At 48.8% G+C, this 26,630-nt stretch overlaps 9 protein-coding genes across 9 annotated transcripts; 5 read left to right on the top strand and 4 right to left on the bottom strand.

Moving 5' to 3' along the window:
* Window positions 1–391: 391 nt before the first annotated feature.
* N7479_007711 (asparagine--tRNA ligase SLM5) lies at window positions 392–2,139 on the bottom strand (the record flags this gene model as incomplete). Its single annotated transcript, XM_057255405.1, has 3 exons — window positions 392–1,612; window positions 1,678–1,798; window positions 1,874–2,139. The coding sequence occupies 3 exons, from the start codon at window positions 2,137–2,139 to the stop codon at window positions 392–394; spliced, it is 1,608 nt and encodes a 535-aa protein (XP_057109267.1).
* Window positions 2,140–2,670: 531 nt separating this feature from the next.
* Window positions 2,671–5,583, bottom strand: N7479_007710 (RNA recognition motif domain-containing protein; the record flags this gene model as incomplete). The annotated part of the gene is made up of 2 exons (XM_057255404.1): window positions 2,671–5,337; window positions 5,395–5,583. 2 exons carry the CDS (start codon window positions 5,581–5,583, stop codon window positions 2,671–2,673), a joined length of 2,856 nt encoding a protein of 951 aa, XP_057109266.1.
* Window positions 5,584–6,256: 673 nt separating this feature from the next.
* On the top strand, window positions 6,257–7,324 carry N7479_007709 (putative histone acetyltransferase (MysT1); the record flags this gene model as incomplete). The annotated part of the gene is made up of 1 exon (XM_057255403.1): window positions 6,257–7,324. One exon carries the CDS (start codon window positions 6,257–6,259, stop codon window positions 7,322–7,324), a length of 1,068 nt encoding a protein of 355 aa, XP_057109265.1.
* Window positions 7,325–7,530: 206 nt separating this feature from the next.
* On the bottom strand, window positions 7,531–9,510 carry N7479_007708 (chaperonin-containing T-complex subunit CCT6; the record flags this gene model as incomplete). Its single annotated transcript, XM_057255402.1, has 7 exons — window positions 7,531–8,763; window positions 8,823–8,996; window positions 9,050–9,070; window positions 9,126–9,167; window positions 9,236–9,257; window positions 9,315–9,409; window positions 9,469–9,510. The coding sequence occupies 7 exons, from the start codon at window positions 9,508–9,510 to the stop codon at window positions 7,531–7,533; spliced, it is 1,629 nt and encodes a 542-aa protein (XP_057109264.1).
* Window positions 9,511–9,867: 357 nt separating this feature from the next.
* On the top strand, window positions 9,868–11,519 carry sik1 (snoRNP complex protein NOP56; the record flags this gene model as incomplete). The annotated part of the gene is made up of 3 exons (XM_057255401.1): window positions 9,868–10,031; window positions 10,088–11,207; window positions 11,268–11,519. 3 exons carry the CDS (start codon window positions 9,868–9,870, stop codon window positions 11,517–11,519), a joined length of 1,536 nt encoding a protein of 511 aa, XP_057109263.1.
* A 4,212-nt stretch (window positions 11,520–15,731) lies between these two features.
* N7479_007706 (uncharacterized protein) lies at window positions 15,732–16,121 on the top strand (the record flags this gene model as incomplete). Its single annotated transcript, XM_057255400.1, has 1 exon — window positions 15,732–16,121. One exon carries the CDS (start codon window positions 15,732–15,734, stop codon window positions 16,119–16,121), a length of 390 nt encoding a protein of 129 aa, XP_057109262.1.
* A 1,209-nt stretch (window positions 16,122–17,330) lies between these two features.
* N7479_007705 (uncharacterized protein) lies at window positions 17,331–18,188 on the top strand (the record flags this gene model as incomplete). Its single annotated transcript, XM_057255399.1, has 1 exon — window positions 17,331–18,188. The coding sequence occupies one exon, from the start codon at window positions 17,331–17,333 to the stop codon at window positions 18,186–18,188; it is 858 nt and encodes a 285-aa protein (XP_057109261.1).
* A 297-nt stretch (window positions 18,189–18,485) lies between these two features.
* On the bottom strand, window positions 18,486–19,161 carry N7479_007704 (COX20 family protein; the record flags this gene model as incomplete). Its single annotated transcript, XM_057255398.1, has 2 exons — window positions 18,486–18,751; window positions 18,813–19,161. The coding sequence occupies 2 exons, from the start codon at window positions 19,159–19,161 to the stop codon at window positions 18,486–18,488; spliced, it is 615 nt and encodes a 204-aa protein (XP_057109260.1).
* Window positions 19,162–19,554: 393 nt separating this feature from the next.
* On the top strand, window positions 19,555–26,346 carry N7479_007703 (DNA polymerase epsilon catalytic subunit POL2; the record flags this gene model as incomplete). The annotated part of the gene is made up of 3 exons (XM_057255397.1): window positions 19,555–20,162; window positions 20,221–20,360; window positions 20,411–26,346. 3 exons carry the CDS (start codon window positions 19,555–19,557, stop codon window positions 26,344–26,346), a joined length of 6,684 nt encoding a protein of 2,227 aa, XP_057109259.1.
* Between the last annotated feature and the right edge of the window lie 284 nt (window positions 26,347–26,630).

The following is a 26,630-nucleotide window of genomic DNA, read 5'->3' as shown; positions in this document are numbered from 1 at the left end:
AGCACTTTTTTTTTAACTTCAGGTCGTAAGAGACTTGTATTCTCGCTAGTCAAATTTGGTCACTTAGAGCGACGAAGGCTCCGTTATACGGATGTCTGCGGATAGCCCCTGTGTTTGTCCTATTCGGGAATATATCGGCAAAACTGTTGATGACGTTGGAGATTTAGTATAACCCCCCGGTTGATAAGGACGAAGTGCTATATTTATTATTGCCAATTGAGCAAATCCAGGCCCAGCTATGAATTACACAATACGGAGTAGTCCGGCTCATGTTGTGTTGGGTTATGTTATTTTCAAATTTCTCTATATCTAAATATTTAGTTTTCATGCATATTATATTACAAATCTATCATACATTCCGAGGTTGGCCAGATGATACCTCTGATAAGGCTCAGCAATCAGCCCGACCAAAGTACCGTGGGAAGGATACGATATCCCGAACGCTGGAGACACCAGTCAGATATCCCAGGAACCGATCGAATCCGAGCCCAAAGCCTCCATGAGGAGCAGAGCCCCAGCGTCGGAGGTCAGCATACCATTGGAGGTGGCTCAGGTCCTCGTCAGGGGTAAGATGGGGATACAATGGCTCGCCTAGAGCTGGTTCACCAGACTCTGGAATCTGTCGGGGCCTGATGAGACCGTGTTCACGCATGTTCTGGATGAGATTGGGCAGGCGATGCTCGCGCAGGGAACCCCCGGCGACTTCGCTGACTTCGGGGAGGAGCAGGTCGAAACATGCCACTGTCTCCCCGGGCGTGTTGCTGCCCTCGGAAACCTGCGAAGGCGCCATGTAGAACGGCTTGACAGATTTCGGATAGTCTGTCACAAATACAGGACGCCCTTGATGGAGCACCTCGACGATATACTTTTCATGTTCAAGTTGTAGACCTCCATCCCATGTCGGGGAATGCTCGAATGTTGCGCCATCTTCGGTGACAGCACGCTGGAGCATCTCCACTGCTTGGGTGTATGTAATGCGGTCCCATTTTGGCCCATCCATTAGATCGGTCCATCTTTGCCGTAAAGATCCCGCCTCCTCAGCGCTAGTTTCCTGGCCTGGCTCACCAGAGCGCTTTGCTGACAAGATCTCCTGGCCTACGGTGGTATTATACAGACGACGGGTCAGATCGCGTAGCAGATATTCCACTAAGCCAGTAAGCAAGTCAAGGTCAGACATGAAGTTGACCTCGGCTTCGAGCATGTAGAACTCGCTGAGGTGGCGCGGTGTATCGCTCTTCTCCGCCCGGAATACGGGTGTCAATGTCCAGACATTCCCCAGCTCTGCTGCATAAGCTTCAAGGTGAAGCTGCGACGATACCGTGAGGTATTTTGGCGATCGGAAGAAATGCTCGCTCTCGGTGCTGGGTGTAGCGGCACCACGTGGTGCCAATGTGAACGTCTCGCCTGCGCCTTCACAGTCCGAAGACGTTATAAGGGGAGGCTGAACTTGTGTGAAGGCTCCGTCCGGATGAGAGTGGAAGACATTGCCAAGTTGGAACATGCACTCGGATCGGAAGCGCGAAAGGAGAGAATTGAAGGGTGTTCGAATGCGGAGGTGAGGAATCTGGCGCAGAAATTCAGGGCTGTGGTACTTCTTCTGAATCGGAAACGTCTGTAACCATAGATATCATGTTTAGTGTGAGGTCTGACGAGAGCTGGGGGAACTGTTGGGCTCACCTCTGGGTCCGATGCGCCTATAACCTTAATATCGGTTGTTTGGAGCTCATGAGTTTGCTCTTTGCCCGGTGGGCAAGCTTTCCATATGCCCGATATCTCGATCGCAGTTCCAGTTGAGAGACTAGAGAAAAGGCGTTCGAGTTAGTCTTTATTGACAAACAGGTCGCGGCCACAGCTTGCGCGCGATCGAACGTACTCTGCTGCTTGCGCGGGTTTCAGGAATGCCTGTAAGGGCTCCACGGTTGAGCCATCAGATATTTCTGCGAATGCAAAGCGTTTCTGTTTGCGTACAGACCGAATAAACCCATTCAATTTGATTTCTTGGTCCTCGAAGCTGCAGACTGCACCGTTCTTGCTAGCTTGGAGGATTTGCGCGCATCGCACGGTAGAGGGTCCGGATTTAATTGAGTTATGGGTAAGTCTGCCCACAGACGTGGCGAAAGTTCGCCGCCATATCTGCATTGCTGAAGGTGCTGTGGGTTGAATGATCGGGGAGTTCGGAAATCGCGGCCAGGAAACTTATCGGCGTTGATGTCGGTCCGAGTGGCATTCCCAGCATTTACTAAATTCGAGATTAGAGATCTTCTATTGTATCAATGTTGGGTAGCAATTTTCTTGCTTTTAAATAGGTCTAAATAGATATATTGTTGACTACAATCTCACTGCCATGTTGTCCAGTCCTGTACAACAATTTATATATAACGGGCCAGTCACTAATTTACACGCTGTATTTCGAAGATAGCTCAAAGTCATACAATAAGAATATCAAACAAAAACAATAGAGGAATGGTCGCTTCAAAGGTAGATATAAGTATACTCAGGCTTCGAAACATCGATGAATAATTGGCTGATCAAGTCATAAAAGCAAAAAGTGGGATTTCAACACTACCGAGAGTAACTAAAGCCACCCAGTCAAGCTAAACTGTAGCTAAAGGAATGACTGGGCCGTTATACGACCCTGAACTAAGAAAAAACAAGCAAATATTCCATACCTCACTGCGAAGGCCGCCGTTCATAGATCTGTCTTTCCTCTTCGATCATATCAATCGCATCCATGAGGACACCATTTACCATAGTCGCATACACAGCCATCCTCGACCGTCCGTCCTCCTGTTCAGCCCCGTATCCCATGTCGACAAGAGCAGAGACACATCGTTCGATTGCCGCATCATTAGACTCAGGAGCACGGGTATCAAGTGTAGTAGAAAGTCCGACCCTCGCCGTATCTTCCACTGGGAAGGTTCCGGGAATTTGCTCGTGAGAAGATACACCAGTTCGTTCCCGCCTAGACAGCCGCGCCCATGTATCTATTTCCGCAGGGCCACGAGATCTATCCCCAAGACGACGCATACTTGCTGAATGCTTCAGGGGATTATGGCGGCCAGCCTCCACAGAGTGCCAATTATTTGGTTTATGAGCTTTGTGCTCAGTGGCTCGGCGTTTCAATTTTGGTGCATGTTGGGGCTCGGTGAGATCTACCACGGAGCGCACAACCTCCTTGGAACCTGAAGGATGAGCCATTTGATCCCGAACTGCTTTGGTATGGCCAGAAGGAGTGGAGAGTCTCTCGCCGTGCTTCGGGTTGTTTGGTGAGTGACTATGTAAATCACCAGTTATAGGCTCTGTTCCATGGCGTTCCTGCCGATTTGCAAGAAGTTGGGCCTCCCATTGAGACACAGGTGGGAAACGGGACTCTGTGTTCGAATACGAGGAAATACCCGAACCGCTCAATAGATCGTTATGCTGGACGCTCGTCTCGGGTAAAAGCGAGGGGAAACGTGCGCTGAATGCAGGGTCGTCGCTTGGAGAGTCAAGTAGGGCAGATGATTTCGTCTGAGTTTGACCCAGATCAACATTTTGCGTGAGGTCTACGAAACTGACAGACTTCCTGCGATTATCTGTTTTGCGAGGCTTGGATGGACTCATTTGTATCTCGGGAGCAGGCGAGGACACAGAGGGCCCTGGTGTGGTACTGTTTCGTTCAAAGGGAGCATTGTCTATAGCGCTCATCTCAGCCCGAGGTTGATCTATCTGAGTATCATGTGTGCGTGTCATGACATTGGGTGAAATCTGCGCCGGATGCACACTTTCGATGGGGGGATGATACATAGGCTCCAGGTTTATCGAGTGACCGTCAATGACAGCACCTTGCAATGCTTCCATTGCAGCGAGCGCCGGATACTCCGAGGGGAAATTAACGTAGCCAAAGCCTGCGTGTTTGCCTGACGTCGTATCTAGTGGAAGATCCACCTTGACAAGGAATCCCTTGGCAGCGAACACATCCTGTATCATCTTGTCGGTAACCTTGAAACCAACATTCCCAATGAACAAGGATCTGGTTGCCGAATTGTTTTTTGATTCTTCAGATTTCACTTGTGATGTTTGTCTAGCACCCAATGGGGCATTGAACGCAGGAGGAGGCGGAGGTGGGGCCGCAGATGGCCCTTGCGGCCAGAAGGTGAAATTCGGCAGCGATGCCGGCGGTAGGGGAGGACAGGGAGGTGGGGGAGGTGGGGGTGCGGTGTAAGTTTGGAATGGATTCCAATATGGAGCAGGCCATGAGGGAGGTGCCCAATGATTTGAGTGAGCGGGTATGGGTTGACGACTATGACAACTTTGAATGGGGGGTGCTCCTGATTGTGCAGTATACGATGGGTTCGATTGAGCTGTATCTGCTGTCGATTTTTCGTTTGTGGCTGTGCGTGAAGGATATGCGCCTGAGGCTTGAGAATACATAGTGCCCGGAGCCGCAGATGCATTATTTGTAGCAGTGTTAAAAAATGGCCCGGATGGCACAGGGTTCGGCACCTCGGAAGTCGAGGTTGATGTAGAGGCTGTCGATCCAGCACGCCCAAACTCGCTTTCAAACGCGGCAAATAATGTTTTTCCGACCTCGTTAAGTTCGGAGGCCATCGTACGAAAACCATCGGCGGCATTTTCAGCCACAGGCCTTCCTGCTTGGAAGGCATCTTCTGCCATTTGTCTTCCGCCATCTGGCAGATTGTTAAAAGCGGTTCTTAGGTGAGCCTCAACAGTGGCGAGTAGTGTCCGCAATGACGCTTCCATGTTCTCAGGTAGAGATCTCTGTGCAGCCTCAAATTGTCTCTGAGCGTTCTGTAGTTGTCGCTGTAGCTCAGGAACCTTTGATTTCCATTCAGATTGTATCATGCTAGCTCCATTGATCAACTGATCTAGAACCTGTGCCGCCAGAACCTCAACGGGATGAGGGGATCGCCCTGGGTCTGTGTTGGTTGATGGTTCAGTAGTCGGTGGCGAGTTAGATTGAGGAGTTTTGTTCTCCGAGGACTCGGCAGCATTGAGCATCTCCGCTAGCTCAGCCTCAAATGCTTCCATAAAAGGCCGAGGTTGATCTCCAGAGACCGGTGGCGAGGCCGCAATGTGAGGAACCGGGACTTCATGTTGATCTTCGAGGACAATAGCCTTAGGAGTAGCTTGCGTGTCGTCGTTCTCATCAGCCCGGCCTTGTTTTGAAACGTTGGATTCAAATCGATTCCACAACTCAGTCACAGAGTTTGATCGACGAATATCAAATATGTGCATCGGACTAATGTCATCGGGAGGAATTTCGACGGATTCAAGCTGTGTATTAATGTCTACGGGCTCCTCAAGGCGCTGAGAGAGCTCGAGAGCGGATCCAACCTAAGGGGGAAAAAAAGTGAGATTTTGATGACAGCTGATGGACTGTGATGAACTTACGGTGATTGTTTCGTCATCATCATCCTCATCCGTATAAGTCAATCTTGCGCGGGGATGGTTTGACGCTAAATCATCGTAATCTGTAGCAGAGATCTGGACCACTCCTGAAGGAGTCCGAGAATCCGCAAGCTGATCGGGCTGGTGCTGAGTGGATACCCGAAGGTTTCTGATTTGGAAAGGCTTCAACATCGTGGAGAAAATGCACAGTGAGCCCTGCAGATCAGGACCAAGAACAAGAACAAGTGGGGCGGTGTTACAAAATCGAAAAATAAAAAAAAGACAAACTAGAGTAGAGTTGAGAAAAAGGTATGAAATGGTTTGGAATTATGATGCCTCTGGGGCTAGTTAGGAGATGGGGGTATAGACGGGGGAAAGGATCACGAGATTCATATGTTGCTGCCTGTGGCAAAACACTATCAATTTTTCAGTCCAATTTTTCAAGTTTGCATCTTCCAGATGCAGGGTATGGAAATCAAGAAATTCAAGAAATCCCTCCAAAAAAAGTACACGGAGTTTCAGGCAACAGAATAAAGAGAGAACAAGATGAAGCTCTCCGGAGGAATCCCCGCTCCGATCACATGACGATGACTTTTCGCCTGGGATTTGAGGCGTCAACTCTGAATGTTAGCATTTGAATAGGTTCAATAGGCAATGGATAATACCAATTGAGAATTATGTCCACATAACATCTCCCGATGTCTGTTCGACCGTGTTCACTCTTTCATCTATCTATAACCCTCATTTCCACGATAATACCAATGGCTGGTCCATTGGAGACGGTACATCGCATGAACGCCCTCGAAACCTAGCATTCCGACAACTTCGATATTTCGTCGCGCCGCTCGAATCTCCATAGAAATCAATGGCTACCCCGAAGTCTGCGCCGTTGCAGACCCCAGCCGATCGCAACGTGAATAACGTCGTATTGGACGATCTCTTGTTCAAGCCATGGAACCAATCCATCTACCCCGAAGACCTCGTCCCCAAGGACGCCGATCGACTCTACGTTTGTCGCTGGTGCTTCCGATACTCATGCGACGGGACTATATTTGCGGAACACAAACGCGCCTGTGAGCATCGCACGACCCCGCCAGGCACTAAAGTCTACGACCATGGCGGGTATGCAGTGTGGGAGGTGGATGGGCAAAACCACAAACTTTTCGGACAGAATCTGTCCCTTTTCGCAAAACTCTTCCTCGACCACAAGACAGTCTTTTTCGATGTCGCAACTTTCCTGTATTACATCCTCACCTTCACCGACCCAGCTGACTCCGACAGCTACTACGTGCTCGGTTTCTTTTCAAAAGAGAAACTCTCATGGGACGCGAATAATCTTGCCTGTATTCTGATCTTCCCGCCCTATCAACACAAACAGCTTGGGAAGTTGTTGATGGGGGTCAGTTACAAGCTCAGCGGATGGGACTCCAATGGTGGATGCATCGGTGGACCAGAGAAGCCACTGAGTGAGCTGGGCCACAAAAGCTATGTCCGCTTTTGGGCCGAACGGATTGCCCGATACCTGCTCCGCGGAAAGCCTAGCAGTAGCTCCCTTGAAACCGAACAACAGAAGCCCAGCTCAACTCCCAAAAGCTCCCGCAAGAGACCCTTGCGCGAGACCATGACTGTTGAGGAACTCGGCCTAGGAACTGGTATGTTGACCGAGGACGTGATCACCGCACTCAAGAGCATGGGACTATTTGAACCTCGGGCCAGCCCAAAGAAACGTAAATCCATCCGTACAGCTGTGGAAGACAATACCACCCCATCAGGCCAGATGGTCACCATTTGCAAATCTGAGGTATGGGAGTGGGCCCATGCACACCATCTCTCCCTGGACGACCCAGTTAGGGAAGAAGGATTCGAGGGACTTTGGCCCTCCGAGGTTGCATCTGATGGAGATGACCAAAGCGTTACCTCAGAAGAAGATTGATTCTCCCATCGAGACAACTTCCAAGTTTATGTACGATAACGCTGATTACTGTATTTCAATTTAACGACGACAATGAGAAGCAACGTGAAGTTTGTGTGTATTTTTGAATAGATTGGCTCTTGGGCCCCAACTTTGTGAGGGAATCAAGTCTTTAACCCTTTTAAAACTTTACATGAACCGCCTGATTTCGTAAACGAGAAAGTGCATTACTCTTCCTGACCACCGGGGCCACCCGCACCGGATTTGCTCATCTGCCGAGCCTTCAGGAGCTCATCACACAGAAGGAGGTTAGATGCGATTCCTGTGCTGGAAGCGATGCAGTTGCGCAGAACACGGAAGGAATCGAAGACACCCTCTTGAACGGGATCCATGGGTTCGCCAGTGACCAGATCCAAACCGACAATGTTACCATCAGTTGCCTCATCGTGAAGAGCAGCTAGCGAATCCTGGATATCGTGGCCTGAGTTGGCAGCAAGAGTTTTGGGGATGATCAGAAGGGCATCGGCAAAGGCACCAACACCCCACTTGGCCTTACCCTTGACAGTCTTGGTGAAGGCCTGGGACTGCAGGTGTGCGGCACATGCAACTTGGAATGCACCAGCTCCGGGAATGACGCAGCCATCGACAATGGTGTTGTAGACAGAGCGCAAACCATCACGAACGGCATCCTTAACCTGGGTGATGGTGTGCCCATTAGGACCCTTGATGAGAATAGTCACAGACTTGGGATCCTTGACCTCTTCAACAAAGGTGAACTTCTCTTCACCAAGCTGATGCTCGTAAACCAGACCAGCCCACCCGAGAACCTCTGGCGACAGATCCTCAACACTGTTCTGAGCAGTTCCACCACAGACTAGCTGCAGACGCTCCATGTTTCTGCGCTTGGCTCTCCGCAGAGCGAAAATGCCATTCTTGACAAGAACATCCAAGCTGAGGGGGTCGATACCCTTCTGGTTGATGACAACGAATCCCTTGTTGGGGTCGTTTCCACAAACCTCCTTCTTGAGGTCTACAATCTTCTGCAGCTTCGCATCCACAAACTTGCGCTCACTCTCAACCAGCTTATCTCTCTGTTCGGCGTTGGAGTAGTAGAACCCGGAGTTAATTTCAGACTTCTCGTACTCCAGACTGACGTTCAATGTGAGAATGAAAGCGTTCTCCACCCGCTTGGGCATGTCGGGGTGTCTGGCACCGTGGTCCAAGGCAAGACCACGAATAAGCTGGGTATCCGATGATGACCGGTGTTGCATTGTCATAATCTCAACCATGTGCAAATCGGGCTTTTCGGGGGCTCTGTGGATGGCGAGCACGGCATCGACGATGTCGGGGGTAAGCTTCTCAGCGAGAGCACCGTTAAGCTTGGTGGAGAGGGAGGTACGGGCGACAGAAAGCAACAGCTCTCGGTCAATGGAACGCTCGAGCTTGAAGTTTTCAAGGAACTGTAGGTAATGTGTTAGATCCATCTCGAGATGATTCGACTTTCAGTCCCATTACATACTTTCAAGGCCTCGGTCTTAGCAATCTCGTAGCCGTCAGTGATGACACGGGGGTGAAGACCCTCCGAGATGTGACGCTCCGCTTGCTTCAAAAGCTCTCCCACCAGCAAAACAACGGATGTTGTTCCATCACCGGTAATATCATCTTGTGCCGTCGCAGCGCGAGCGATCATAACCTTTCCATTTCGTCAGCAATATGTGTGAGGCTCTCGAGGTAATTTCATCTTACAGCCGTGGGGTTTTGAATTTGCTGTTAAATGTTAGTTCACAAGCTTGAATGCCGGGATTCTGGGGGCAGAACGAACCATCTCTCGCAACAAAACATTTCCGTCCTTGGTCAATTTGATCTATCATAGCAACCTGTATCAGAAAAAGGATATTTTGTGCCGCTCGAGAGGAATCGGGGATTGCATACTGCGCCTGCACCATCAACCAGCCTAAGTTTTGTCAGCTCCATTGCCTTTGTACATGGGGTGTATTTGTAGAAAACTCACATCTTGAGAGTTCCCGAAGGACCTAGGTTGGACTTGAGAACATCCTGAAGACCTTCACCGGCACCAATGTTCACCTTCAAGGCCTCTCCTCTCCGCTGCGTGAAATGTTAGTGTGGGCATATCATTGAGGGGCCATCTGGAATATTTTCCATACCCTCGACTCCGCCTTGGGGTTAAGTAGTTGAGTTGCAGACATCTCCCAGGTAATGAATGACAGGGTATCACGTCCAATAACTCAAAAATATTAGATTAAAGGGATGGTAGAGCACTTGTTCCACGTTAGGTCCGCGGCCAAAAAGCCCACATTCGAGCATGCTCTATGTTCACGTGACCGTATCAGCGGAGCGGGTAAACGTACCCTCCGAGACCTACCGTCATACCTCCGGTTCGATGCCTTAGGATTCGCACTAGCGGCGAGAAAAAAAAATTGTCCATTTCCAGCCGTCGCCAACCTCACCAGCAACACATCGAATTGCACTTTGCGAGGTTTTCTGGTCGGTGTCGCAAGTTTTTATTATTATCTTGTGATTGACCTTATATTGGTCCTAACACGATGGCCGATTTCCTACTTTTCGAGGGCCCTATGGGTTACTCGCTTTTCAAGGTCGCCCATCAGGGTGACTCTGTCGGCAATGCCTTGAAGGAAGTTCAGGAAGGTGTCAATGATCTTGCTAAGTTCGGCAAGATGGTCGAGCTTTCGAGCTTCCTGCCCTTCGAGTACGCTTTATCTGTCTATTTGAAAAGGTTTTTCATCACCGACTAATAATTTGTAGGAACAACAAGCAGGCTCTTGGAGAAATCAATGACATCTCCGAAGGTGTCGCATCCGAGACTCTCGTTTCTTTCCTCGAATTGAACCTCCCTAAGCCGAACAAGAAGAAGAAGGTCATCCTGGGTCTTGCCGACAAGGCTCTGGCAGGAAGCATCAAGTCCGCTTTCTCATTCGTGGACTGTGAGACTGGTGATACCAGCGAGGTCGTTCAGGATCTTCTCCGTGGTATCCGTCTCCACGCTGGCAAGCTTCTCAAGCAGCTGCGCGATGGTGACATGGACACTGCCCAGCTCGGTCTTGGTCACGCCTACTCCCGCGCTAAGGTAAAGTTCTCCGTCCAGCGTGACGACAACCACATTATCCAGGCCATCGCCATTCTGGATCAGCTCGACAAGGCCATCAACACCTTCTCCATGAGAGTTCGCGAATGGTACTCCTGGCACTTCCCCGAGCTCGTCAAGATTGTCTCCGACAACCAGCGCTACGCCGAGCTCGCCCTTTTCATCAAGGACAAGGCAGCTCTGACTAACGAACGTCTGCATGACATTGCCGCCCTTGTTGAAGATGACGAGGCTGTTGCCCAGAGCATTATTGATGCTGCTAAGACTAGTATGGGCCAAGAGATCTCTGAGGCTGACATGGAGAATGTTATCGCTTTCGCCGAGCGCGTTGTCAAGCTCGCTAAGTACCGCAAGTCTCTTTACGCTTACCTTGTTGCCAAGATGAGCGTCGTCGCCCCTAACCTTGCCGCCCTGATCGGCGAAGTTGTCGGCGCCCGTCTGATCTCCCACGCCGGAAGCTTGACCAACCTCTCCAAGTACCCCGCCTCTACCGTTCAGATTCTTGGTGCCGAGAAGGCTCTTTTCCGTGCCCTGAAGACCAAGGGAAACACCCCCAAGTATGGTCTTCTGTACCACTCTTCTTTCATTGGCCGCGCCGGCCCCAAGAACAAGGGCAGAATCTCCCGTTTCCTTGCCAACAAGTGTTCCATTGCTTCCCGCATTGACAACTTCTCTGAGGCGCCTAACACCAAGTTCGGTGAGGCCCTGAAGAGCCAGGTTGAGGAGCGCTTGGAGTTCTACGCCTCCGGTGCTGCCCCTACCAAGAACGAGGTCGCCATGGTATGTTGAGCCCTAGTCACCCTATTATATTGTCAAAACCAAATGCTAACAATTCAACAGAAGAACGCCATGGATGCCGTGTTGGCCGACCTTGATGTCGATGCCGACCAGAGCGATGCCGACATGGAGGATGCCGAAGTCGCCCAGGCTAAGGAGGAGAAGAAGGAGAAGAAGGAGAAGAAAGAAAAGAAGGAGAAGAAGGAAAAGAAAGAGAAGAGAAAGTCTGTGGGTGGTGACGGCGAGTCCGAGAAGAAGAAGAAGCGCAAGCACGACACGGATGCTGAGCCCTCCAAGAAGAAGCAAAAGGCCTAGATATGCAATTTGTTTGGACTTGGGAGTCTTTGTCATGGCGTTAGGTTTTGATTTTGTCTTGATGACTCGATTGGTACGGCTTGCAGGTATTTGTAAATTATTACCAGGCCCTTTGCCTCAGCAGCTCTGACTATCGCTGCTCTGATATTTTTCAATTAAGTGTTTTAAGTTGTTCATCGTGTGGTCACTATAGAGGGGGTTTCGACATAGTATATAGATCTAAAGAACCCAATTCGAGATCTTTGCAGGGTATAAAGGCTAGCGTCCCAGATCTTGACAGTGTTGCGCAAAGGTTTGATCATAAAAGAAATTTCATTTGCTCCACTATCTACAAGAGCATCTACCTGCAAGCCCTTTCCATCTTTGTGGAGTATGCATGGCAAGATGAGATGATGACCGTCCAGTCTCAACTTCTGCTGCTGCACAGAGCAAGCTGATATTGTTACTGATCATACTTCGTGTTTTGTTCTTCCTAAATCACGATTTTGATCTTGGACAGCTTTTTCTCTCAACGACTATGCCTTCGTCGTCCATGTCGGATTCCATCGTCGCGTTGTTTGCCTTCACCGTCCCCATCTAGAAAGGCGTGGAACCTCTTTCATCTGTGGGTTTGTGCACTCGGGGATTCGATGTCCGTGGTAATCATACCTGTAGAGGTTGTGATTTTTTGCGGATTTCTGTAACCCGATGACTTGTCAGGCCAACTCATTTGAGATCGCGTCCTCGAATAGGGATACCATAGCATCTTTAGCATATCTAACTTCCTATGCGCAAGATACGAAGTTCGTTAATGGCACTTTTCCTCGTATTCTTGTCACCGTAAATCTTTTCTATGTCTTCCAGTGCGTCTTTGGCGGACCGAAAGCTGCGCGGATGATCGGGTCGGCACTAAGCTCTGATTTATAGGTATGCGATACCGTCAGTGCGGCTGTGTGTAGGCAATAAGTTGCTCTTCATTTGGGTACTGAACTGCGCTTTTACTCAACTTGTCATAGACCTTGTCTCTCTAGCGACCGAATGTGCCGCGATCTCCTGAGAATACAGGTGCATCGGGGAAATTTGAGTTATTGAAACATCCCGGACTACTGGTGTACAGCAAGTGGGAACTGTTTCGTCGTACCGTTCAGTTCGAGCCTCCGGAGAGACGTTATGATGGGGAACACGACTCAAGTGCTGAGCGCCCCTCCATTGTCCGCCTAAAAGGCGAATCGCGCAAATCAAGTATGATAGTATCGCGACTGAATTGGGGATGACATTGTGCTTTATATACATAAGGCGGTCTATTCTTTTTGCCATTACGAGCGTCATTCGGGCGATTGTTGACCTTGATGGCAGCAGCTTTGAAATTGTGCCGCCACCTGCATCAAGATTCAAGCGGCTTTCGCGTTCATGGGCCATCTTCATCACCATTTTGAGTGCGTTGTGGTCGCTGGATGAACTAGACGGCTGACTGGAGTCAATTTCGGCGTTTCCGCTAGATATGAAAGGCGCCGTAAGTTTGTTCACAGAGTCTCCAAGGCTATCTAGTAGTCGCAAAGCTGACCGAATCACCAATTCAATGTGACTTGCTGGATCATCCACGGAAAACGCCCCGAATTGTAGCGCGGGGAGTGGAATGGACATCCTCTTAGCCAACGTAGCACCGAACCTTATAGCGGTCTGTGAGAAGGTATTATAATAAGCTTCATTTAGCCGCATGTAGGTAGGCAAGGCATGCAATAATAGAATAGTGACGGCTGATCGAGCTCTGTTCCTAGATGCTGTCATTCCGTATCTGAATTTCCGGGAATGCTCTCAGGCTTGGCGATAAACTGCTGGAACCGCGAGGAAAGGTTAGAGGATGTGGAAAGAGACGATTGCCCATGCGTATTCTGCACAGCGGGCGACTGAACTGGGCAATTTCCGTTTACTCGCAAAAGCTTGATTAATCGCTATGTGAGAAGGAAAGTTATGCCAATCCCACATTCTGATGAAGAAGGAGAGCTGGTGCCGTCTGTTTCGGGGGTTATCATGGGTTATATAGAAGGGGTTCTTTCAACGTGAGCCGAATCAAGTCAATGTCGAGCTCTAAAAGGTCTTCCATGAATTTCCGTAGAAACTGGGTCTGTGAACCGATCTTGCGATGGGAAGTCGGTCCCAGCAATAGCTCCGATTTCTGAGACGGCAGTGGTGGGATGTCGAGGCCGATTCTGTTTCTAGACTTGGGCACACCTGGTCTGGGAAACAATTCGAGTCGAGAGGGTTGATTATTAGTGATTGGGCTGTAAAGAGCTGTATTCTGGGCAGGGAAACTCGCGAAAATGCTAGATCTTAAAGGTGCCCCAAGGAGATTTAGAGACGGTGTAAAGATTTCTAGGAAGGGGACGTTCTAGTCGACACCCATGTATAGGTTCGATAACATCCGCTCGGGGGTCTCAGTACTGGCAATCAGGGCTCTGTCAACGGTGGTCGCTTGACAATTGTCTTTTAAATATCCCCTGTGCAGCAGACCCCAGTATTAGTGGTTAGACCCCGTGTATTCTAGGGAGCTAGGGGTACTCAACTAGTTCAGCAAGTCGATATCTCCCAGATGCGTGTTCGGTGAATAGGACATCCGGGGCGCCGGTTCCATGGCTAACGGCCTGTCGCTGGTCCATTTGGATATGTGGGAACCGTTACGGCGATCCTGATGGGTGGGCCGACACCCGCGGTTCGATGGACTAAACAAGCAATTTGCGTCCGCTCTTATACAGCGGCTGCATTTCCCTGCCTCATTGTGGTGACACCGTAGCTTTAGGTTATGATAGCGATCGCAAGCTTGTCGTGATGGTTGTTTCTACATTCCGAGAGCTGAGTTCAAAGAAGATTGGGCGAGCGTGGAACCAAGTCCAAGGCGATTGGCCTGGATCGGACCGAAGCTTGGGAAAAAGCAGAGGAGTTAGGTATATAAGTACACAGGTACTGGTTATAAGTAGGAAATTAATATCAGCCCTCAGCTGTGGGATTTTTGGGGTCCCTTGCCCCTTTGTATCCCCGCCAATGATGATGAGCCATGGCGGCTATTGTTTTTGTAGGTAGGTTGAGGAGGCCCGCTCATTTGGATCCAAAACTTAGCGCCCAGTGGGGTTCCGTTAGTGTTGATCTCCCGGTTATGAATGACCCACTAGGTAACCAACGTGCTGCTCCATTCTGTGAACTCAGATATAGCCTCGACGTTTTGCGTATCATTAACCTTCAAATAGACCGATGTATATGTTTTGCAGAATGCTATTGTCGTGACTACCCAGACCCATGCTATCTACAGACATTACTAGGCCCATTATCAATTGCTGACCGTGTTTGATTCACGAAATGCGTCCACTTGAGGTTGTTGGTTCTGACATCTTGATTGATTCCAATTATACATTCCTCGAGGCAATCTCAAAATATTCCATCGTATAAGGGCCTGTCTCCAGCTATCTATGGTGCTGTTAGTTGCGTACTAAGAACCATCTAGAACGAACCACATTTCAACCTCTACCTAGGTACCTATCGACCCTACGATCTGTATTGTATTAGATTATCAAGTGCTTTATGCCCTTTAGTGGCAAAGAACAGTGAAAATCAAATTATTAATGTCGACGATCAATGAATCGGTAAGGTCTCGTACGTAGCAATGGATTTTCACTAAACAGCTGCCCCTCCAAGTATGTCTGTCCGTCTGTGACATACACAGGGACCTCAACTCAGGGCTTGCTCCTTAATGCGCTCCTCTGTTGCGGATCCTGTTCCAAGCGGGGCTGTATTGGCCCCGGGGTAATTTGCTACTGACAACTAGGTGTTCCGCTATCATGTTTACCCCTGAAAAGAAGTGGAGGGGTGTCAAAATAGACCCCGAGAGCCGACCGGTCTACAGTAAATGAGTAGATATCCTGACTTACCTAGGTAATGTGATCACCGACCAGGCCGCTCAACGGGGAAGTTGACTTATACTATCACCGAACCTTTCGCGCCCATGTTGATCTCCATGTAAACTATCAAAAAGAGCTATGGTAAGAAAAGGTCAAGCGGATCGAGTATATTGGCAACACACTTCTTATGCCTTCTATCGTCTCTATTCTCCTCGCTCTCACCTGGGGCAGTACTACCTACGCCTAGTCAAACTGGTGGATCATTGTCTGTTTGGTTCTTGGTCTCACTGGGATGATTCTATTCCACGCTTTTGAGGCCAGTCCATGGTGTCGGGAGCCTATGATGCCGCCGCATATCTTCCGATACCGTACTTCCTTCGTTGCGTTAGCTGTGTCTTTTATCATGTTCTGGGTGGTCTACTTTGTATCGGTGTACTTCCAGGCTATGAAGCTTTCTACCTCTACTCGTGATAGTGTACAGTTTCTATCTACTAGTGTGATTCTCGCTGTGCCGACCGCTGTTGTCGCAGATGTCCTCCTTACTAAACGGGGCCGCTATAAGCCTATCTATATTGTCGCCATGGTTCTGACCCTCCTAGGATTAGGTCTCTTTACTCTCTTTGATGTTGAATCTAGTCCAGCAGAGTTGATCATTTTCCAAATTATCACCGCCATCGGCTTGGGTCTTCTGCTCACAACTACTCTCTTGCTCCTCAAGTGCAACGGGAGGTGATGATACCCTGAAGCTAGTTTGATATGTCTTGCTGGCTTTTGCTTCTCTGGTATTCATCATTACCTTCTTTGAGGAAGAGATCAAACTACGGACCAAGTTGGAGACAGGGTATGTAATCAAGGATCATAGGGAAGTGGGGGGAAAGGACAACAGCACTGAGGTATAATCAAAGGAGGTCGAATGCATCTGTTTTTTTATTTTATCATCGTTTCTAACGAAGACTGAATCCAATGAAGCCTTGGGGCCATCAAATCCTTGTCTTGAACTTGGGCTAATCTACCAGCTGCTTTTTTCCCTACTGAGTCAAGCGGTCCTCAAACATTGAAGGGAAATAATATACCTTTTCTTGTGAACTTTGCGAGTAAATATTTCTTCGTCGCATTGTACAACTATACCCTCAGGTGAATCCCAAATTGCCGATCCAGAAACGCAAACATCCGATGGCGCGCCCGTCCAAAAGCGCCAGCCATTGCCTGGAGTCCCCCGTCGGCTCTCTCCTTGCCAACCCGGATATGGTTTTAACTCTCATGAAAATGCTGCAATCGGCCGAAAATCTTGCTTGCACTAGGATCATCTGTCCTGTATATAGATCTTACAGCACCAGTAATACCTCTCGATACACGGTGTTCTTAACGGAATAATCCTTATTGCTCTTACAGTCGACAAAGACGGAAGTATCATTGGTATTTATTGTGCGAGAGAAAGTAACGTATAACTAACCGTAGGAGAATACCTATAGTCAAAGGTCCAGGCTGATACAGAATAAGGATTAACTAATTAACCCTGAGCGTTATTAATAGATATAGCGAACGTTAAACGGACGGGTAATTACCTCCGCGTAAGAGTAAAGGCTAGCTCCCGAGGTCTATAACGTTGGTTATACGCCTATATGTTGTTCATCATGTGGCCACTGTATGTGTACGAAGTAAGGAGTAGGGGGTTTCTACATACGTGGTTTCAAAGAAACTTATTTAAAATCCTTGCAGAATATCAAGATAAAGAGACCTAAAATAATCCCTTGATGTATGTAGTATGTTGTATGCGCGTCCAGCTTAGTGGCGATCATTGTACCCCACAGTCTGATTCAATGCCGAATGTCCAAGATCAAAACCCCTCTCAGCCCTGACCTCCGCCCTTCGCGGGCTCTTCAGAATGAATAACTTCGTTTCCTGAAAACAACTTGGTGGTGGATACCCTATTTATTTACAAATGAGATCCATCGGGTTGCTCGGTGACGTCCCCACTACGTCCGTTTTCAGTATGATGCCCACGGGCTTACCTTCATCCTTCTCTCCCAAGCGCAAACGAGAGCCCTCAGAATCAGACTGCTATAGTCCTTCAGCTTCACCCACATCGGTAGCCTCTATCGACAGTTTTGAAGAGGTTCCACTTCGGGACGAGGACGAGCTGGAAAGCTACAGTCCTCGCGCTGCAGTGGCTGGACGATTCGGAGAGTTAGCCATCCGTGGCGACCTTCTTTTGGACCCTGGAGCCTTGACTGGTAGCTCTCGGCGAGGATCTCTGGCTCTACCAGCACAGAAAGCATGCGAGCCTGACAGCCACGAGCCCAAAAATATGCCTGAAGTCCTGCCGGCCACTAGCAGCGAACCCGGTGACCGCCAAGCACTGCGATTCGAGCCGCCCGCAACACAAGATCCGACTTCCTCACCTGTTTCCCCCTCAAAGAAGAAGTCTGCAACTTTCTCTCGCAAGCATTTGAATCCATCATCGCCATCTAAACGCAAGCAACGACTATCCCCTCCTCTTGCGGACACTCCGGCTGAAGAAGACCCGCTTGTATGGCATGATTCAGAAATAACAGGCCACAATCCATCCGACCCAACGGATGATGGGTACGGGATCAACGGTATAGGGTTCAAGCCCACCGCCTCAATTGCGTGGGAAAGGTCACGGAAGCGACAGAAGCAAGTCGCAGAATGGAAGAATCGTGAAGCCCGGGAGGCTCGCGAAAGACGGCGCGAAAGGAGGAGGGATAGCGTTGAGCTAGACAACTTGCGCGGCATAAACAAAGGTGCAATGCAGAAGCGAGTGAAGTTCAATTTCTAGCGGGGCAAGCATGGCTGTGCAATATGCAGTCACATTTTTTTCTATACCTTTACTTCGGCGTTTATTTATTGAAGGGCAGGCGTATGGGCGGGTTTTTCTTCTCTTTTACTCTCAGATAAATGGGAGAGTCCACCGATGATTAGGTGGACAATATGAACTTTGCAGAGAGCTATGATACACAGAGATGACTTATGACATAACATTGATCACCACTTGATCCATTGATCAGAATACATATACATATACAGTTTCGAAACACCTCGTGAACTCCACAACTCCTTTTTCGAACCAGCAGCACTACCAGAACTTGTAGTTGGAGGGATTGGTCCAGCTCTTACTCTTCTTTTCCTGCTCAGCAAGACGCAAGCGCAATGCCGCTTCCTCCTCTGCCGTATCCTTCTCACGTTGTTTCTTGGCCTTCAGTTGGTTCATCAGATCGAGCGCTTCTGCCATTCCACTCAATTCGTTATTCCGTCGCCAGCGGCAGTATTCATAGGAGGCTAATGAAGTGATCGCAAACATGCCGACAGCCCAGTTTCCTGCGGACCATAGATAGTACCGTCCTGCATGCACATATTAGCCCCACAATTTCAGTTCTCCAATGCCGAAAAATTGTAGCTATACCTTTGATCAGACCTCGTAGACCACCAATTCCAAATCCGACACCAATACCAGTCAACAAGGATTCCCGAGCACATGGTCTCTTGTGAACGGTGGTCATTTCGGAGATGGGAAATGTTCCAATAATCTCGGAGTATGACACATCCTTAGGGTTCTTGCCTCGGGGCTTATAAGTTGCTTGGGCGAGCACGTTCGCGGGTTCTTCGGGGTTTCCAAAGGCATCCCATAGCTTCCCAGTTTGTGACTGAGACGGATTGTGTTTCGGCGTCTGCGAATCGGCGGGGTTATTGGTATTTTGTGTATTGATACCAGCCTCTGGAAGGGAGCTGGCCTCTCGTGAGTCTTCCGCCATAGTTTTGTGGAGTAAATTGCTTCTAGATGTCTACCTGCTGTCTTCATCCACTATGGAAGAAGATCACCAATATCGGATAAATAGTTAATACAGGAAGCCCGAAGTGGATAGTTATTCCGAAAGGCTGACTAATCATTATAACACGCGTGGGCGGTACGCGAACGCGTCGGGACTATCGAAATCGATTTGATTAGAGCAGATCATAGGCCATTGCTGGACCCTTCTAGAGGCACAATTAGCCCCAGAACAAAATCTCATTACATTTGCGCCTATCTACACTTTCTTCTTTTTCTTATTTGATCACAAAATCACTAAGTGCGCATTTCATGTTCTACGCTGGTGCCGCCCTTTGAAAGAGGTACTTCAACAAGCCCAGCCGGGCGAAGCGTCGCAATGCCTTCACGAAAGCCCAGCAAGTATGGAAACAAGTTCAGATCTAGTGCTGCATCCTCGAATCCTCGACGCTCCAAAACGGTCCAATTCAACTCTTTGCGCTCGACCGAGGCAACCTCCCAAGATGAGAAATTTGAGGCCATTCGGTTGGCCAACAGCATCGACGAGACTCTCGGCTTTCCACGATTCGAGTCTGGCGAGGCAAGGGCTGGCTGGCTGGTCAACATGCACAGCACATCGATCGAGGACCCGGATGTGCCTGGAGGTCGTGCCGGCGTGGATTATTACTTCCTCCAGGATGACGGAGGAAGTTTCAAAGCTACTGTGGAATACGATCCTTATTTCTTGATTTCTGTCAAAAAGGGCTATGAGATGGAGGTCGAAGAGTGGTGTCGCCGAACCTTTGAGGGCATCATCAAAAAATTTAAGCGACTGGAGAAAGAAGATCTCAACCTCCCAAATCACCTTCTCGGCTACCGCAAGACCTACATCAAGCTCAGCTTTGCCAATGTGAGCAATCTTCTAGAGGTTAGGAAGACTCTCCTTCCTCTTGCAGAGAAGAACAAAAAAAATGAGAGTGCGATGGACGCATACGTTGAGATGACCAGGTTTGTTTTGCATTACATGATTTGATCTGAACATTGAGTTAATTCATGGTTCTCATAGTGCGACTGCTGGTATCGACCTTTTTGACGACGAAATAATTAATGAGCAACGACCTAATGGCAATCTACAAGCGAGTGATTTTATAGTTGATATTCGAGAATACGACGTGCCATATCATGTCCGGGTCTGCATTGATAAAGGTCGGATTTTCTTCGTCTCCCAGTGAGGCCTTATAGCTGACGAATTGCAGACATTCGGATTGGAAAGTGGTACAATGTACAGGCTGATCATGGCGTTATATCGCTGACCTGCTTGGAAGACCGGCTTCAGCGTGCCGATCCTGTCGTTCTTGCTTTTGATATCGAGTGTACGAAGTTACCGCTGAAATTCCCCGACGCCACGATGGATCAGATTATGATGATTTCATACATGATTGATGGGCAAGGGTTCCTAATTACCAACAGAGAGATTGTGTCTGAGGACATTCACGACTTCGAGTACACTCCCAAACCAGAGTACAACGGACCCTTCATTATCTTCAATGAACCCAATGAAAGAGCACTTCTTGAGCGATTTTTCGAGCATGTCAAAATTGCCAAGCCTACCGTCATTGCGACGTACAACGGTGACTTCTTCGATTGGCCATTTGTGGAGACAAGAGCCAGTATCCTGGGACTTGACATGTATATGGAGATCGGCTTCCGGAAAAACAGCGAAGACATCTACCAAGCCGACAACTGTGTGCATATGGATTGTTTCTCTTGGGTCAGCCGTGACAGTTACCTCCCTCAAGGAAGTCGAGGTTTGAAAGCTGTGACTGTTGCAAAGCTTGGTTACGACCCTGATGAACTCGACCCAGAGCTTATGACACCATATGCGAGCGAAAGACCACAGACCCTAGCTGAATACTCGGTTTCCGATGCTGTTGCAACCTATTACCTCTACATGAAATATGTCCACCCATTCATCTTCTCGCTCTGCACAATCATTCCCCTCAACGCTGACGAAACATTGCGGAAGGGAACCGGAACTTTGTGTGAAATGCTTCTCATGGTTCAAGCCTACCAACATGAGATCGTCTTGCCCAACAAACACAAGAATCCCCCAGAAGCCTTCTATGAAGGCCATCTTCTCGAGTCAGAAACGTACGTCGGCGGCCACGTTGAAAGTATTGAAGCTGGTGTCTTCCGAAGTGATATCGCTACACATTTTAGCGTTGATCCTACTGCGATTGACGAGCTTCTCAAGGATCTCGATCACGCCCTCAAATTCAGTATTGAGGTTGAAGAGAAGAAATCCATGGATGATGTCGTGAACTATGATGAGGTCAGGGCAAAAATCGTGGAACGGTTACTCGATCTCAAGAACAATCCAGTCCGGAACGAGGTGCCTTACATTTACCATTTGGACGTCGCCTCCATGTATCCTAACATCATGATCACGAACCGATTGCAACCAGACTCCTTGATTGATGAATCGAATTGTGCCGCCTGCGACTTCAACCGACCTGGAAAGACTTGTGATAGACGCATGCCTTGGGCATGGCGAGGTGAATTCTTGCCTGCTAAACGTGATGAGTATAACATGATCCGACGTGCCACAGGAAATGAACGTTTCCCAGGCAGGTATCCAAACTCCCCAATGAGGTCCTTCGGTGAATTGAGCATTGAAGAGCAAGCTGGAGTGATCAAGAAGCGGCTGCAGGATTACAGCAAAAAGATTTACCACAAGATTCACGACAGCAAGACGATGGAGCGGGAGGCTATCATTTGCCAAAGAGAAAATCCCTTCTATGTCGATACTGTCAGAGACTTCCGTGACCGACGATACGATTTCAAGGGCAAGCAAAAATCCTGGAAAAACAAAGTCGATGCTTTACAGTCATCGGGCGGTTCAGCCACTGAAATCGAGGAGGCGAAGAAGATGATTATTCTGTACGATTCTCTCCAGCTTGCACACAAGGTCATTCTCAACAGTTTCTATGGATATGTGATGCGAAAGGGCTCTCGGTGGTATTCCATGGAAATGGCCGGTGTCACTTGTCTGACAGGCGCTCACATTATTCAGATGGCAAGAGAGCTTGTTGAACGCATCGGTCGTCCCCTGGAATTGGATACCGATGGTATCTGGTGTATGCTTCCAGGAGGTTTCCCCGATAACTTCTCCTTCACCCTGAAGAACGGAAAGAAGTTGGGTATCTCGTACCCTTGTGTCATGCTTAACCACCTCGTCCACGCAAGATACACCAACCACCAGTACCAGGCGCTTGTTGACCCGAAAACCTTCAAGTACGAGACTCACAGTGAGAATTCCATCTTCTTCGAAGTTGATGGACCATACAGGGCAATGATATTGCCAACGTCAAAGGAGGAAGACAAGAACCTGAAGAAACGATATGCAGTCTTCAATCATGATGGCTCCCTAGCTGAACTGAAGGGATTTGAAGTCAAACGAAGAGGAGAGCTGAAGTTGATTAAAATTTTCCAGACACAGCTCTTCAAATTCTTCCTGGAGGGCTCTAATCTTGCTGAAACCTACGCCGCTGTGGCCCGAGTTGCGGACCGGTGGTTGGATGTTCTTTACGAACACGGAACGACATTGGCCGATGAAGAGCTGGTCGATCTCATTTCGGAAAATCGAAGCATGTCAAAAACCTTGGAAGAGTACGGTTCTCAAAAGTCCACATCTATCACAACGGCAAAACGCCTGGCAGAATTCTTGGGTGAACAAATGATCAAGGACAAAGGCCTCAACTGCAAATATATCATCTCATCACGCCCACGGAATACTCCTGTCACCGAAAGAGCCATTCCTGTGGCTATATTTTCAGCTGAAGAGAACATCAAGCGGTTCTTCTTGCGCAAATGGCTAAAGGAAGATCCTGGCGATATGGATCCCCGAGCTGTGATCGATTGGGACTATTACCTAGAGCGTTTGGGATCTGTGATCCAGAAATTGATTACCATTCCAGCCGCGCTTCAGAAGCTTCCAAACCCAGTGCCTCGCGTTGCCCACCCTGATTGGCTGCAACGTCGGATCAACACGAAGGAAGACAGGTTCAAGCAAAAGAAGATGACTGATCTATTCACCAAGTCTGAGAAGACACCGCTTTCGTCGACAAACGTCAATATCCTAGATCATCGGGTTCAGCATGCTGGCGATCTAGATGAAGCAATCGCGGGCTCAACTCAAAAATCGAAATCGCCCAACAACAAGGTTTCTCAGAAGAGAAAGCATCCAGAGAATGCTTCGAAGACAGCTCTTGACCCATTTACTAGCTTACCAGCAGTTATGCCATCGATGTCAGAAAACTACGAAGGATTCCTCAAGTATCAGAAGCAGAAATGGAAGATCCAAAAGCAAGCACGGCTTCGCCGTCGTCAGCTGTTTGGCGAACGAACCAACGTTGCCTCGGATTCCCTGAGTAACTTTTTCCGCAATCAAGCTCAAATGCTGTACATCAGCACATGGCAGGTCCTACAACTTTGCGATACGGGCGTTCCAGGAGTTGTGCGAGCCTTTGTACTGATTGACCAAAAAATCCACGCCCTCAGCATTAGGGTTCCACGGCAATTCTTCCTGAACTTGAAACGGGACTCACTGCCGGACATTGACGTGCCAGACTGTGAGGTCGAGAAGGTCAACCATACCCTACCCAACGGCCATCCCTCGGTTTACTTGTTCAAGCTGTCTTTGTCAGAGGAGAAATATCTAGAAGAAGCTGACAAGATGGATATCCTCTTCCAGCACCCTAGCGTTGAGGGTGTTTACGAGGGAAACATCCCACTCAGCACTCGAGCGGTACTCAAGCTAGGAAGCCATTGTACCTTCGATGAACAGCAACGTGGTGTCCTAGGTGACGGCTTAGACAAGGGCTTTGACCTTTCAACATTACTTCACACATCTTCTGAGCAGCCCTATCTGATGGACTCGTCATTAGTGTTCCACTACCTATATCACATTGTCTCTGGAGATAGACAAATCTTCGCAATATTCTCAACATCTAAGAATGAGGCGCACATTATTGTTCTCAACCGCACAAGAGATGTCCAGGGTCTTCCCAACGTCGACAAAATTTACACAGAGCTTCTCATGCGTAAGATGCAAGCCGCATCGGGTGATGAGTCGCAGCATGCGTTCGATTACCAGGACAAGATTCATTTCAAGACTACCCAGGTGATGACGCGAAGGAAGGCTCACCTCGAGGTTGGTGATCTGATTAGAAAGATTCGAAATGATGAGACTCAGCCTGCCGTTCTTGTTATTCAATCCCAACAAAAAGACCGCCTGTGTCACGACATTCCGATCTTGAAGGAGTATCCGGTATTATCCGTGAAGCCTGAAGCATCGGACATGGAACTTCCTCCACTGGGCTGGCAGGCCTTCGTTGCAAGACGCCTAGTCACGCGTTATCTATACTTGTCTTCTTGGATTCAGCACTTGACTATGCTCGCTCGGTTCGGTGATGTTCCACTTTGCAACCTTGAAAGTGAGGATCCTCGATACCTCATCGATATCTCGTACGCTAGACGTCTTCAACAAAACAATGTTGTGCTCTGGTGGTCATCCGGGCCACGTCCTGATCACGCGGGCTATGAAAGGGATGACATCCTAGGTGCTTTGGACAAGGTCAACATGCCGTCTGTCAATGTACCAGGCGCCTACTCCACAGTGTGCATTGAACTCGAGGTTCGTAATCTGTCGATCAACACAATTCTGACATCTTCTATCATCAATGAAATGGATGGCAATGATACGCTGCTGGCTTCTGGGGACGGTGAAGATACTGGTGTTTTCTATTCAGAAAAAGCTTTTGCCTCTGCCGGTGTTGTCGTTCTTCGAGAGATGGTAAAACACTGGTGGACAGAGGCCTGTGCAGGGAACAACATGGCCGATATCATGGTCCAGCATCTGATTCGATGGGTGGAAAGCCCCGTGTCCTGTCTCTATGACCGGTCTCTGCACAACTACGTGCGATTGATGTCACGGAAGTCATTCCAGAGATTGATGGCAGAATTCAGACGTGTTGGCTCGCATGTCATTTTTGCCAGCCCTACACGCCTCCTTCTCCAAACCACCAAGACCGAGGTTGGCAACGCCTACGCCTACAGTCAGTATGTCCTCAAGTCAATTCGCGCCAACCCTTCATTCCACTTTATCGATCTGGAGATCAAGGAGTACTGGGACTATCTCGTTTGGTATGATGAATACAACTATGGAGGCAAGGGCTGTCGAGAGGTCACCGAGGCCGACGAACAGGATCTCGAAACAGCGATGCACTGGCAACTCAGCCGTTTCTTACCAATGCCCATGCAGACTATATTCCATGACTGGATTGTCGAGTACATCGAGCTGATGCACGGCTTGAAACGGCCGGAACCCCAGGACGGGGATCTGTCCTCAACGCCTCGACCAACGCAGATTCCCATTGGACGGACCGATGAAGTAGATGATGATGAGATTACTGCTATTCTCGCAGACCGATTCTCAAAGCCATTGAAGAAGCAAATCTCCGGGTTGATCCGCAGACAACGCGACGAGATGCTTCATCCTGAGCTTGCATCCGATTATGCCTTCCCCGTGTTGCCAGGAGTCCTAGTCGGCGCCAAGGACAAACGCAACCCATCTTTAGAGTTGACGAAACTGCTGATGCAGGTTCTGAGTTTGTCCAAGACCACAACCCTGGAATCCCGGTTGCTGCGGCGTGAGCTTCTTGCCCTTTTCGAGGTCCGAGAATTCAGCAAGGAGGGCCGATTCGAGAACCCTAGTGCTAGCTTGAAGCTCCCAGAAGTGTCCTGCAACTCCTGCTGTCTTATTCGAGATCTCGATCTCTGTCGCGACGAAGATGTGCTGCCTGATGCCAGCTCAGAAGCCAACAAATCTACCCAGCCCTGGCGCTGCCCCTTCTGTCACGCTGAGTACGATCGATTGGCGACTGAAGAATTCCTCATTGGTCAAGTCCATGGTTTTGTTGTTGAATGGCAGACACAGGATATCAAGTGTTCGAAGTGCAACGGTCTTAAGATCAGTGATTTCATGGAGCACTGTTCTTGCAGTGGTGCATGGATCGCGACAGTTGATCGAAAGGAGATTGAGAAGAAACTACAAGTGTTAGAGAGCGTGGCCAAATTCCACAAGCTACAACTATTGGAGCACGTTGTCGAAGAAGTGCTGGAGCGATTTTGAATGTATCATTTTTCTTTGATTTTTCTATGATATTTCCTTGATTTTCTGTTTTGCATTGGGATGGCGCTGAGTCGGGAAATGTAAATAGCTTAAGATAGCCAACTGGGCAGAAATGCCTCATCAATAATCACGCCGTTGATCTCTTTTTTGATCTCGGCCTTTAATTATACTTCATATTTCTTTCAAGATTCTATTTCAACTGCCAATACTCTTGGAAGTTGAACCGTTTGATTGTTTCATCTGACGTTTCAGCCCTTCCCAATTAGCCCCGCCAACGAGATTCC

The sequence above is a fragment of the Penicillium vulpinum genome (assembly GCF_028829585.1).
Source record: "Penicillium vulpinum strain IBT 29486 chromosome Unknown utg000003l_segment0_segment0, whole genome shotgun sequence".
Lineage (NCBI taxonomy): Eukaryota > Fungi > Ascomycota > Eurotiomycetes > Eurotiales > Aspergillaceae > Penicillium > Penicillium vulpinum.
The sequence above is the reverse complement of the archived record's forward strand: the minus strand, read 5'-3'. Positions and strand labels throughout refer to the sequence as shown.